Source organism: Myotis brandtii, unplaced genomic scaffold (genome assembly GCF_000412655.1).
Source record: "Myotis brandtii unplaced genomic scaffold, ASM41265v1 scaffold6, whole genome shotgun sequence".
NCBI lineage: Eukaryota > Metazoa > Chordata > Mammalia > Chiroptera > Vespertilionidae > Myotis > Myotis brandtii.
The window spans coordinates 290,991-305,030 of record NW_005370271.1 but is presented as its reverse complement, the minus strand read 5'-3'; the positions used below and the strand labels follow the sequence as shown (position 1 = coordinate 305,030).

At 54.6% G+C, this 14,040-nt stretch overlaps 1 protein-coding gene across 1 annotated transcript in view; it reads right to left on the bottom strand.

The window, feature by feature from the left end:
• Window positions 1-9,676: 9,676 nt before the first annotated feature.
• RANBP17 (RAN binding protein 17) overlaps window positions 9,677-14,040 on the bottom strand; it is a 220,837-nt gene continuing 216,473 nt past the window's right edge. The window contains exons 27-29 of the mRNA XM_014550316.1: window positions 13,257-13,355; window positions 11,313-11,440; window positions 9,677-10,068 (exon numbers count right to left, since the gene is read on the bottom strand). Coding sequence (XP_014405802.1) covers window positions 9,972-10,068; window positions 11,313-11,440; window positions 13,257-13,355 — 324 coding nt within the window. The 3' untranslated portion in view covers window positions 9,677-9,971. The remainder of the gene's footprint in view (window positions 10,069-11,312; window positions 11,441-13,256; window positions 13,356-14,040) is intronic.

Below are 14,040 nucleotides of genomic sequence, written 5' to 3'. Positions count from 1 at the left end.
CAGGCACGGCGCGGCCATGGAGCGCCCGGCGCCTCTCGTCGCACTGAAACTTTGCCAAGAGTGCGCGGGCCCGACAGGCTCTGTGTCATCTTTCTTGAACCGAACCTGGAGTTTCCGCTGCTAATTCCTCTCCCGCCGCAGCCATTGGCTGCGATCAACAAGCCTCTCTCCTCCCATTGGCTCTCGGCTTTCAATAAAGGCCTAATTCATGGAAATAGGAGCTTAGGGACTGTTCCAAGGTGACATCATTTTAACAAACGAACAATAGGTCAAATTTATTAGCCGGGATAATGGGCGGCGGATATTAGCGCCCGAACCGCAGCCTCCCAAGCCCGAAATCTAACGAAGCTGCAATTAGCAGACGCTCCCCGCTCCTCCCGGCCGGGCCGCTTCCCCGCCGCAGCTCGGGGCCGGTCTGGGCGCTCGCTCTCCTGGTGAAATTCTCCTTTGCTGAAGGGGTTTTCGTTTTCTTCCCAATTTTTTCATCTGAGCAAAAACCAAACCCTATGAATCCTTTCCATCACAATGGAGTTGCAACCCCGGGACGACCCTGCAGATCCGTGGACGCATCTTGGACACTCCAGCGCCGCGGGAGCAACGAAAGGGGCGCGCCCCGGGGTGCCAGCTGCGCGCTCCTTGCGCGCGGGGTGACGCGAGCACCACAGCGTGCTCCTCGCTTCCAAGGACACCGACCCGCGTGGGCAGAATTCGCCCCCGCCTGGGCTTCGGCCGCGGCATCGCGACCACTTTGGAGACACTCCCTGGCTCCCGCCAGGCGGACCGAGGAGTGACTCACAGGTGCCCACGCGTGCCTGGCCCGGCTGGGCTAGGGACCCGGGGTGGCCCGGTGGGGAGCGGGGATCCGGCCCCTCGAAATTCGTTGCAAGATGGTCGGGACTGTTAGTCGCGCATGGGGACCCGCCCGTGGCGCAGCAGGTGTGGGGACCTAGGGTTCCCAAGGGGCCAGGGCGGGGGTTGCGAATATTTAGGGCAAATAGCGGGATTTCTTGGGGTAAGGAGAGCGGTGAACTCCTCCCGCTCCAGTGCAGCCCGGGCGCTGGAACCACTCCCTGCTTTGCTCGAGCCCTCGGGGGCTGAGGGGCAGGCCGAGGGGCACGATGGACGGCCTGGCGGTCACCCCCACGCCAGCCTCAGCTGTCTCCCCTGGGGGAGACCTGCAGAATCGTTCTCCACCCGCTAGTTCTTAAACGGCTGGGTGCAAACTCACTGCTACACCCCCGGCCAGGCCTCTCCCTCGCGCTCCCGCCTGGCGGACTTGGGGAGAGGTAGGATGTGCGGTTGGCCAGGGATGAGTTTAAATCCGGCCGGTCACTTCCTAGCTGAGTGACCTTGAGCAAGTGACTCCATGCCTTTCGGCTTTGGTTTGCTCATTTGTAAAAAGAGCAGCGCGTGCATTGCGGGATTGTCTGAGCCGGGAGTGAGGCGTTGAGGGCGCAGGGCTGGGCCTGGCACACAGTAGGCACCCAGCCAGCAGCTGTGCCCGACCCCTCCCCCCCCAACGTGATGGTTGATGGATGATTCTTATTATTCTTGTTTATTTGTTTGCAGTTTGATTTTATTTGCGGAAACTCTGCATCTTGGGGAGAAGGATGGTTTTGTCTCCCGTGGGGTCAGTCTCAGAGGGTCAGGAAGGGCAGGAGGCCGCCTGTGGGGGATTCTTCCTAATCATCCGCCTGGACAAAGGGGAGGCCTCAGAATTCGGGATCTCCAGGCCTGGGTCCCTGCGGCAGGGCCCCGCTGGCTGAGCGGCCTTGGGCAAGTCTTTACCTCTCCTGGAGCCTCAGTATTGGGTGGGGAGAAGGAGGCGCTGGCAGCCTGGGGCGGGGCCTCCGCCACTCCCTCCAGGGACAGGCACCTGCAGATGGAGTAGAAGGCCCGGCCTCCGCTTCTAATTCCGGCTCTGCCTCTGGTGGGAGTGGGGGGGCTGTTGGGCCCCTCATTGCCCCTCCTGGAGCCTCGTTTTCCTTATTTGTGGCACGGAAAGGGTACGCTACCCCCAGGGTGGCTGTGAGAAGTAAATGAGATGAAGCGCCCGCCCGTGAGAAGCGGGCGGTTCGATAACAGTAACTTCAATGCCAGCAGCCCAGCTGCCGGAGGTGGAGAGCGTGGTGTGTGCCAGGCAGGAAGGGGCACTGGCTTGCTCCTCACAAGAACCCTGTGAGGAAAGGACCATTACTGATCCCGCTTTTTACCTGACGAGGGAACTGAGGGTCAGGGAGCTCACGGGACTCCCAGGCCCCACTCAGGGGCCTCACCAGTTCCCCCGCCCTCCTGGCTTCCAGAGCCCTGGGTCCAGGCCTGTCCTTGCCACTTCCCGGTCTGTTCAATTGGGACAAGGAGGCCCGCCCCACGAGTATGTGGGCACAGAACTAGGGAGACGCTGTGGGTGGGGTGGATGACAACGCTCCCAGGGCATGGAGAGTAGCCCAGTGCTCAGAATTGGATTCCCACCTGTTTACCAGCTGTGGGTTCAAGGAATTATCATCCTCCTTGTGCCTCCGTTTCCCCGTCGGGTAAAGCAACAGGACTCACGTCATGGGATTACATGAGCTCTTCCGGTGAAAGCATTCGACACAGTGCCTGGCAGGAAAGGGTGGCTGTCTGAGGCCCAGGGTGGCTGTCTGAGGCCCGGGGTGGCTGTCTGAGGCCGGGATGTCCGTCAGGCGGCAGTAGGCACGTGGGGCCAATGGTCACAAACCCTCTCCTTCCTGACCCAGACAGAGCAGAGCAGTCAGGAGGGGAGTAAACGGGCAGCCACAATCCCTGGGACAGTGGTTCTCAAAGTGTGTTCCCAGGCCAGTGGCAGCCTCACCTGGGAGTTTGTTAGACAGGCACATTCTTGGACCCCCGCCCAGACCCACTGAATGAGAAACGGGGGGTCGAGCTCAGCAATCTGAGCTTAACAAGCCCTCCAGGTGATTCGGGTGCTCATTCAAATTGGAAGCCAGTGCCAGAATATGTCCGTCCCATCCCAGTTTTCAAATTCATGGCTAGAACGCCGTGGAATATTCTCTCGTCGTTTGAAACTCTCACGTGATCTGAGTTCATATCGTCTGCAGTTCTGTCTCAGTGTCACTCAGTTGGGCCTTTTGATCTTATTTGCCATAGGTCTGTCTTAAAAGACATTTATTTCATTATTTTCTTTTTAATGTTTCAGGAGTGTTTTGATTTTTAAAAAATTAATTTCTTCTCTGTTGAAGTGAAAATTTAGTTTATTTAAAAAGTCTTTCTTATGTTTTTTTTTTAAAATAAACATATTTAAGGTCATAAATTTACCTCTAAGCAGTTTTTGGCCAAATATTCTTTGATGCGTACTAGGTGTTCCTGAGATTGTAATTTTGCTGTCCCTGCTTACCTGCTATCAACTGAACAGTCACACACACACCTGAAAAATTAAGTTCTAAGAACTGGGACCAGGTCTCCTGACTCCAGAAGGACTTCCGGGATGCAGTGCATTCTCTGCGCTTCCCAAGGAGAAGCTGGAGGAAGGATAGAGTTGGTGGAGGCCTCGCTGGGAGTCAGACGGGAGGGGAAGAAGGAGGTAGGGGTGAAAGGCAGATGCTGGCATTTCCAGCTATGCCCATGGCATGTGCAGGAGGCTCGCTGCCACTGACAGCCGGTGTGACTTGAACTCAATTTCCCTGCCTGTAAAATGGGGTAGAGGTTGAATCAGGGCTCTTAAACGTATTTGGATCTGCAACCCCATTTGAAAGATTGATGACAATGTTATGGACAACCTCCAGAGACAAAGACACAAACACAGGCCCTGCCACAGGTCGCTCACCTGCCCACCTTCCGCTCTTTACTCACACGCCCTGGTTAGGAGCCTCAGGGGCCCTTGCAGTTCGCACGATGGAAGGCTCTAGACACCTGCTGAAATTTATCTCTGACTCACTCATTTAGTCAACAAATATTCATCACTGAGCACCTATTCAAATTTTCTGAACCACACCCGAACGTTGGGCCTCGGTTTCCCCATCTGATAGTGGAGTAATGAGTGTGAGGTCACCAATGGGTGGGCTGGGGGAAGAACCTTCCAGAGGAGGTCAGAGGACGGCAAAGGCCACCTGGTGCTGTGTGCTTCCCAGCGCCCACCGCCCGCCCCCCCAACACAATTCATGAGACTTCAAGGACAGTGGTCTAGGGCAGTGGTCGGCAAACTCATTAGCCAACAGAGCCAAATATCAGCAGTACAACGATTGAAATTTCTTTTGAGAGCCCAATTTTTTAAACTTAAACTATATAGGTAGGTACATTGTTATTAACTTAATTAGGGTACTCCTAAGGCTTAGGAAGAGCCACACTCAAGGGGCCGAAGAGCCACATGTGGCTCTCGAGTCGCAGTTTGCCGACCACGGGTCTAGGGGAGTGAGTCCCTTGCCAGGGCCACGCAGTGGGAAGGCTGGAGCTGGGACCTGAACTCAGGACTGTCATGTCTGCAAAGCCCATGTTTTTCACTTTATGTCTTATCCCCATTTCGCCTCTGGGAGCAAGACCCAGTCGGGAAGGAAATCCGTGGAGGGTCTGGGTGAAGGAGCCCAGGAGTGGGGTGAGGCTGGCCATGGTGGGGCTCACTTGTCCCCCCACTTCACAGTGGGACAGTGTTGGCGGCATTTGATTCCATGTCCTGGGCTGGGCCCGGGGTCTGGCCCACCGGAGGGTCACTGAGGGTCCATGGTATTAAACCAGAACACACAGCAGGTCAGCCGAGGGGATAAAGGGGATGAGGAAAGGGTCCCACGTGTGTCCGGGAATTCACCTGTACTCAGCCCAGCACTCACTCCCCCAGCTCCATGAAGACCCAGGTCAGCCATGGCCTCTGTCCAGCCTCCACAGCGGGGGGGTCTGGCCCACCGGAGGGTCACTGAGGGTCCATGGTATTAAACCAGAACACACAGCAGGTCAGCCGAGGGGATAAAGGGGATGAGGAAAGGGTCCCACGTGTGTCCGGGAATTCACCTGTACTCAGCCCAGCACTCACTCCCCCAGCTCCATGAAGACCCAGGTCAGCCATGGCCTCTGTCCAGCCTCCACAGCGGGGGGGGGGGGGGGGGGGGGGGGGGGGGGCCCTCCCCCACCCCTGTTGGTTTTTGTCCTTGCTCTTGTGGCCTTTGGGACCTAGATCTTATTTATCCTGCTCACCGCTTTCCGAGGGCAGAGCCTTTGTCTCATTCACGCTTTCTCAGTGACAGGTGAATGAGTGAACGAATGCTTTCCAGGATCCTGGTGCTGAGTCAGACCCAGCCTGGCCTTGCGGGTGCAGCCTGGCAGGGAGGCGGGCAGCCGCCAGGGGAGCTGGCCATGGGCTGGGGGCTGCGAGAGGGTGTAAGCAGAGAAGGGGGAGGGAGGAGATCCCTTTCCCTGTGGGCCTGGCTGGTGGGAGATGCAGAGGGCGTGTGAGCAGGGACCCCAGGCAGGAAGCGGCGTGTGCAGGTGGCAGGGATTGGCTGGAGCATGAGCAGGCCCATGCCATGGGCCTCCAAGCCCATCTCCTGCCCCGTTGTTTGCTTCCCCCACCCAGCAGCCATTTTTTCCGCTTTGTGTTCTACAACTTTCCTCTCTTCCTGACAGATTTCTCTACTAAATTTGACTTCGTTTCAACACTTTCGTTGGGCAAATTACATTAAGATGGATGTTGCAGGTACCCTTTATGGTTTATTTATCGTGATACTGTTTGTATCTCACGCTTATAAATAACTTATGTTATAGCTTTTGTTTGTGGAAATGTAACTTACATATTTTATTACGCTTTCTGTAAACCTCAGAAAGAATCCTGTCAGGGAAGCGCTCGTATCAGCAATCCAAACTATGGGACGTAAAAATCGACACTAACATTATTTTTTAATATGCCAAGGAGGCAGGTTACTCTTGCTGTAGTTTGAAAGGTTTGCTGTCATCGTAAACTTGCACCTCAATAAAACATTAAAAAGTCTCAAGAATGATTTTATAAAGTTCACGGAGGAGGAGGAGTAGGTGGCAGAATCCACAGACGCAACACACTAGGGGCCTGGGTATTGGACTGGCCTTACTTGTGGGGGGGGAGCCACATTTTCGGGTCCCAAAGGGTTCCAAATGCATCCCCCCCTGCCCAACTGTCCCCAAAGCCTGACTGTGAGGACCTAGTTTAAGGGATTAAGGTGGAAAAGAAAGGAATTTTGGAGTCAGGCTGACCTTTGAATCCTGGCTTGTCCACTTTTTAGCTATGTGGCCTCAGGTCAAATTTTCAGACTCAGTTTTCTGATCTCTAAAATGGGGATATTTACTTGACCTTCTTATTGGGAAGCATCCTATATAATAAAAGGCCAGCGACCATAACAGCGTAATGACCAGAACAACCGATCAACCAGTCACTATGAGGTGCATTGACCATCTCTGGGTCCCTCCCCCCATCCCGCAGGCTCTGATCACTGGATGACCAATGGGGAACCACGGGAAACCAGGGTGGGTGTAGGCCATGCAGCGGGGCGGGACTGGGGACTGGTGAATGGGCAGAAGATGGCCCTGATCGCAGGCTAGGCCTAGGTACCCTACCCACGCACGATTTCATGCGCTGGGCCTCTAGTTAAATTTAAATGATACAGCAATTTGCAAAGCTAGGGAGGTGTGCACACTAAATGATTGTGGTTCTAATGATTTAATGTTTGACTTGAAACTTCCACTTTCTCCCTTTCCCCTCCTCCCCAGAGGAGCTGAGTTCTCTCAAATGCTGCCTCCACCTCCCCCAAACTGCTGGGCTGGCCCCACGTACATAAGGTTTCCCCAGTTTCTCTCACCAAACCGATCCTGTTCTTCATCTCATGCTCAGCTCTCCTGGTAGTTCACCCCTCACTGACCTCAGCTGATGGCCCATGCCAGCCAGTTTTGCCCAGAAAGGGACTCCAGTACCACAGCGCAAAGGCACTCTGAGGTGGGAGGTGCACTCGGAGAGTGGGGGGAGCTCGGCTTTCTGGGCTGCCCAGGCCATCACGCAGTGCGGGGGGGCCTTGTGCTCCCCCCTCCCCAATCCTAGAGAAGCCTGATTAGAAAGAACAGAATGGAAACATCCAGAATACAGCTTTCTGGAGGGTTAGGTTCTGAAGTTAGTGTAGAAGGAAAAAATGAGCGAAGTCAGAACACCTTCAAACTGTTTCTTGCTTGAGCATCAGCTGAAGCAGTTGGCTTGGCCTAGGGCCCCAGGATACAGGAACGACACGACACACGCTTGCGCATCAGAACATCAGAAGGATGAAGTGACCCGCAGAGGCCTGCACCTCACTTGGGGCCATCTGCTTGTTACCTGCCCTCCCCCGCCCCGCTCCCCTCCCCCAGGAAATGCCCGCCCTGTTTATTTCTTCCTGTTGTTGAATCTGAGCATGTTAGCTGCTAGCTGCGCCTCTGATTGGATTAGAGCTGTAATAGATCCACCCAGCGCTCTTTTGGGGAGGAGGCTGCACACGTTCGGGCGCGCCCCTGAGTTCTGGCTTTACCCGTGGGACACGGTGTCCCACAGAGAACTCCCACACGGGCTCCAGGTTCCCCCAGGAGCCCACTGCTCTCGCCCAGGCAGACCCTGGCAGGCCGGGGGGCGGGGCCCAGTTCCCCATCTGGTTCCCACTGGTGGGGGATGAGTGCACAGCGTGGGTTCCTGGGATGTCCCAGCTTCCCCACTCCCCTTTCTCCCCTTAGGAAGGGTGCAGACGGAACTGATCTCCCCAAGGGAAACCAGGACTCCAACAGGTTTCAAGGGAGAAACGTGCAGCTCCGGCCAGAGAAGAGTGGTGGCAGGAAGCGTAGAAGGGCTCCATGCCCACCCCGTGCTGCCCCACGCGTGGGGGTGAGCTGATCTAGGACTTCAGTGAGTAGACACAGCAAAGGCGACAGGCGCCCGAGACTGGTGACGAGGGGTGACTTCCAGGGTGCGCTCTCTGGCTCCTCTTGCCTGCTCTGCTGGAGCTGCCTCTGTGAGCGGCCCCTGAGGAGGTCCATTTGGCAAGGCGCTGAGGCTCTCAATCCCCCAACCCACGAGGAACTGACTCCTGCTGATCCACCGATGAGCACAGGAGCAGACCCTTCCCCTCGAGCCTCGGGGTGACGGCAGCCCGGGCCACCAACCATGCGTGCACCTGTGAGTCAGACCCTGGAGTGGTGGACCAGCTACGACCGGGCGCTACGACCGGGCTGGAATCCTGCCTGTGTCAGCCATATACCACCTCTGAGTCCCAGTTTCCTCCTCCCAGAAGTGGGAACGTTGCTGCCCTCCTCCCGGGCTGCTGTGAGGACTAAGGGAGATAAGGCAGGTCACGGCCTTCGATGCTCAGTACACGTTTGCGGAGTCCGTGCTGAGCCTGTGCCTGCTGCCTGCACTGGGCTCCAGTGGCCAGGCCTGACGGTCCCCGAGAGCAGCTCCCCAAGGCCAGGGCGGAGCCTTCCCTGGCTGGTGTGAAACCACAGGTGACCTTTGGTGCAGCAGAGAAAAGCAAGGGCACTTTGCTATTTTCTTGTGAGAATTTACCTGCAAAGGATACTGTGCTTTTCGACACGACTTTTGTAAAGAAACCAGTGCCGGACTGGGACAGGCCTTCTGCGACGCATTTCTGTGGGGTGGGTGTGAGATGATAACCCCTGAGAAACAGAACTTCTCGAGTCACCCTTCTGCAAACAGCGGATGTTTTATAAAGTTCAGCATTTGCCTCCTCCAGGAAAACTGCATTTCTCACTAATAAAATACAGTGTAAGGCTGACACCACTGAATAGGCGAAGGGGCCCTGTCTATAACATACTTTTCCCGATTTCTGGGTTCACACATGGAAGACAGACATTTAGAGCTAAACTGGGGTGACTTTGCTTTTATGTGACAAGCCTGTTAGAAAATTCCTATCGAGAACGGTTTCCAGAAACACTGGTCTGAGAAACGAGATTATAACAGGAGCCTGTGGATGTTCTTCACGGGAAGCCAACCTTTCACGTCTCATCAGAAGCAAAGGGCACAATATTTATGACGAGCCTGGGCCCGAGGACAGAGCAGTGAGACCCGAAAACCATCCGACAGCGGCACCCCACATTAACAGCCGAGCTACCTCCCTCGTAAACCGCAAAGGCTCCTCCTGTCCCGGGAGTGGGCCGGTTGTGATCCCCATGGTCATGCGTTTCTGTGGAGGGATGGAAGCCAACTATTCCTCATCGCCTGGAAATCTGAACTCTGGTACCTAGAACCAATGCCCAAGAAGGCAGCGCTGCTTCGAATATGCATTTTAATTAGACACCCCCAGCTTCTTAAAGATTAAACGGAGGCGGAGGCCGGGCGCTGGCACCACCCGGGAGTTCCGGCTGGGGCGGCCCGGCTCCTCCTGCAGAAATATCTCTGCAGGCAGTAATTGCACAGCTTAATTCTTCTAGACTGAACCACTTCAGATTTATGCCAGTGAAAAGCAAACGTTGTTTGTAAGTCATTTAATTGTGTTACTGTCTCTCAACTTTATCAGATGCTGCTGAGGCGGAGAGGCTGTGCAGTGCCGGGGCTGCCTCGGAGAGCTCCCACTGCTGCTGCTTCCAGACCCATAACAAACGGCTAACGTCACAGGATCGGGTGGGATTTGTCTCAAGTGGGATCCATGGTGAAGGCTGCATCTCCAACAAATCCTCTGCCTTGATTGCAGAACCATTAACTAGTACACACTGAGGCGCAAACCTGGTTTATTATGTTCTTTGGTTAAATATCGTTTCTACACCCTTTCAGAGCATTATAAGAACAAAGATAACAATCTTTTATAGAAAGACGGAAACACTTTTGCTTTTTCAGAGCAAAGAATGAATTTACATTGTGCACTATATAAATTCTTATAATCAGGCCAGACTTATAAAAAGGTAGGGCTTTTGTTGTTGCTTGCTTTGAAAAATAGATTTCCCTGGGCTAGCCAGCATCGCTGTCGGGGCCCAGACCACAGTCTCTTGGTGCAGGCTCTCGGCACGTGTCAGCTCATCATGTCCAGACTGCACGGGTCGGCGCTGCCGTCGCTGCGCAGCGCCTCTGCCACGTCTCTTCTGAACACGGACAGGTTCTGGGTGAACCTGTGGGAAGAGGAGACAGGCCCCGCGGCGGCAGGGCTGGGCTGCAGAACCTCGGGTGATGACGCCTCGGTGGAGTCAGGACCCTGGAGAGGGCCCGAGGTCCAGCCTTCCTCCCACTCTCACCACCACACCTTTCCCTCCCAGAAAGCAAGGGTTACACCCAAACACTGACCACTCTGAGGGGGGAATTTCGTGGCTATACTATTTAAAAATTGTTTTTAAAAAAGTTGAATTACACATCAATGTTATAAAGCATATAAAGAAAATGCTGAAGCTGTTGTGCCAAGCACTGGGTTGAGTTTATATATAAATTCATTTAATCATCACAAGTCTTCCCAAAGGCAGGTATTAGTATCCTCATTTTACAGATGAGAAAACGGAACTTAGTGCTTCAAAAAAGGGGCCACGCGCGCACACACACACACACACACACACACACAAAAGATTAAAAAAAAGGGGTCACTGGGTTGCTGTGTTCAAATCGTGGCTCTACCACTTCTTAGCTGGGTGACCTCAGATGACTACATGGTGGCCAATATGAGTAGCTACCCCACGGGAATGTGGAAGTGAGAATTTATTGAGCCCACGGAGACAATGCCTGAGCGAGCTCAGCAGAGTGCCTGGCGTGGGAAACAGCCAGTCCTGCTGGCTACTGCACCGGAAGCGGAAGTGAGGAGAGAGGTCTGACACCATCTCACATGTGCTCATGAGGTGGCGCTCAAATTCCCCAACCCCAGGGGAAGCAGGCCCCCCCCCCCACCCTTGTGCTGGCTTTGCAGGTGGCCCTTTCTTCCTGACAGGGCATCTTGGCCTGGAACAAAGGTGCCCACAGAGCCCATCCATTGGCCTTGAACTGGCCTTTCTCACTGCCATGCAGCCCACAGAGGTTGGGGGAACGTGGAAGTTGGAGTCGGCCTGACCTCAGAGCAGTGCCCAGGCTGGTGGCTCCCGGACATACTGTGGCTACTGGGATGGCTGACTTGCATTTCAAATGGGGAAGCCTTTGAAAGATCCCACTTTAACAACAGGATGCCACAGGCAGTTGTTTTCCTGAAAACATTTTCTTCCTCCATCACTCCTCATTGTCTATCTTCTCCACGAGAAGCTCAATTGGTTTACCACTGGTACCCCAGTGCCTGGCACATAGCAGCTTCTCAATAAAAGTGTGTGCACCGAATGAAGGAATGGATGGACGAATCCAGGCACAGCGGATTCCTCGTATTTAGATCTCCCTGGCCACTTACCTGTCTCTGTTCTTGACGGACAGGTTCTGCTCCACCCCTTCCATGAGGCTCTGGAAGCACTGGGCCAGGGCCTCCTGCTTGGGGAGAGGCTGGCTGCTGATCAGGCCCGCCCTCAGCTCACTGAAATGCTGCCGGAGACAGACAGGCGTCAGGGCCCTGACTCCGGACCTGGGCCTGGGCGAGCCCCGGAGACGGCTGGCTGGCTCCATCTGCTCGGGTCCTAACTCAGAGGAGCGGTGGTCCAGGCCCACGCAGAACTTGGAGCCTTTAGAGGGAACTAGAGCAGCAGAGGCAGTCCTAGGGACAAACGGCCTCTCCTTCCTCATAAAAACCTCTCACTGTAACTGTTCCACTGCCACCGAGCAATCTAGGCTGATGGAGTCCTGGCTTCCTCGGGGGCCGAGCGCACGGAGGTCTCCCTGACGCTGCTCTCCACTGACCGCAGCAAGACTGACAGGGAGGGGAGCGCTGGACTAGAAGGGCCACTGGAGGCAAGGCCCAGCTCCCAAACCTCCTGCTTTAGTGAATCGCTCCTCACACAACTCCAGGCCTCGAGCCGATCCCGGCCCTCTGGGTTAGGATGGGCCTGCTCTGTGGGTGGCGCCAGAGACGCTTGCCTAGCTCCTGGAGAACTTTCTGGCACGAGGAAGCTCTGCCATACCCGCTCACAAAGCAGCACAGAGCCCTTCCCCTCGGCGGGCTCTGGGGCTTTGCACACACCGGCGCCCGCCCGTGCCGAACCCAGCTCCTAATCACTGCAACAGCCTAATTTCAGCACAAAGGCAACGCTTTGACAGTCGTGTGTTTCTGCTTCCCGGCCCAAACAGCATGATATTTAATTTCCATCATACATTAAAACAGCTCACATCAAAAACACACATAATTAATATGGAGTCAGACTAATACTTAAATACCATATATCAGAGGCATTAGACTTAAAGCGCACTGTCTTCCTGAACAAGATTGGGAATGCACAAAACTACTTATTCTTCCCTTTTATAATGATGCAGCGACTCACACCAAATAGAAAATTATTAGTTTTTCATCCCAAACCATGAAATATTGCCTCCATCAGGAAAGTATAATATTGTGATGTCATAAGCGTTTTCTAAACACTGAATTTGCCCTCATTCCCTCTCAATCATTTTAAAAGAACTGCTCTCCTTTATAGAGCTCGGATTTAAATCACAGTAACACCGCGGGAAGATGAATGGCAGAGCGACTGAATGTGGCGAAAATTGGATACTTCAGCACAGGTGAGTGATGAGACAGCTCTTCTCTTTTTGATATATTTTCTTCTTCTATTAGTTTCCTTCCAAGGCCGGGATTTCAGTTTGAATTTTAATGTGTGCGGCTGCCTCTAACCTCACGGTCTTTTCCCCGGTACTATCTTATTGTATAGACAATTCATTCTCCCGGCAGTAACGCACTGTTCCCACTGACTGCTGGGAGCCGTGGCTTCAGGAGGCAGCTCAGAGCTGGAGAGGCAGCCAGAGCGGCGGGGACACCCAGGACGGGAGGCGCCTGCTCCGGGTGGAGGGGGCTGGCCCTGCTTGGTGCTGAGGGGCTGCTGCTACCACCTGGGGCAGTAGGGATCCCAGATTTAAAAGGAGGCCAAGGAAGGAGCAAAAAGTGTTATTTCTCAGAATTCGCTTGGAACAGGGGGAGAAGATGAGGTGAGCTTGAAGCGCTGCTGAGCAAACCAGCGCCCAGTGCGTGGGAGCGCAGGGTCCAGAAGAGCTAGTCTTGAGGCCCCTGCCTCTCTAAAGACCTGAGGCTGTTGGGGAAGGCCTTCTGGGGGAACATGGCTTTGCCCCTGGGCACTCCAGGCTCCTGCTCTGGCTCAGTGGCTCCCTGTCCTTCATTGTCACTGCCTGGCTTGGTGAGCAGCTCCTCCCCGCCCAGTGACCGCCTGCTCCGACGGCCTCCCTGCAACACACTCACCTTCTCATGGAGCAGGATGAGTCCCAGGAGAGGCCTGGAGACTGACCACTGGTTCCGGCAGTCTTCAAAGACAATGGTGTTCATGAGGACAGACATCATCTGGAAGACAGAGGCACATGAAGACACTGGTGCCTCGGCCCAGAGGCCCTCCAACCCCAGGTCTCTCATGGATTGTTCCTGCCTCTCAACCCTGATGTGCTTTCCCTTGATGCCAGGCCTCCAGGAGAAAGCCCAGCGCACCTCCCTTTCTGTCTCTCGTTTCACCCAAGAGGTCAAGTGATGGAGGGAAACACCGCAGAGAGAGGGAGGGATGAGACACCCTCCACGTAACCTTGGAGCAGCCCGTTTCCTGCTGGCTTGGGCTACTAAAGGCTTCCACTTGTTCTTTTGTAAAAAACACTTTTATTGACTTTTTAGAAAGAGAGGAAGGAAGAGGGAGAGCAAGAGAGAAACACTGATGTGAGAGGGAAACATCGATTGGCTGCCTCCTGCGCAGCCCCTACTGGGGACTGAGCCCACAACACAGGCATGTGCCCGAACAGGAATCGAACCAGCAAACTTTCAGTGCATGGGACACCCAACCCATGAGCCACACTGGCCAGGGCCCCACTTGCTCTTCATTCACGAATTCATTCACTCACACACTTCACTCCTACATGTACATCCTCATCCGTCCTCTTGAATTCAAAGTCTGCAAGACACCTAGGGGAGGAAAGAACCTCTGTCCTTGAGGAGCTAGCTAGAAGCTTCCTGGAGCGACCACCCAGGAGGCAGAGGAGGAAAC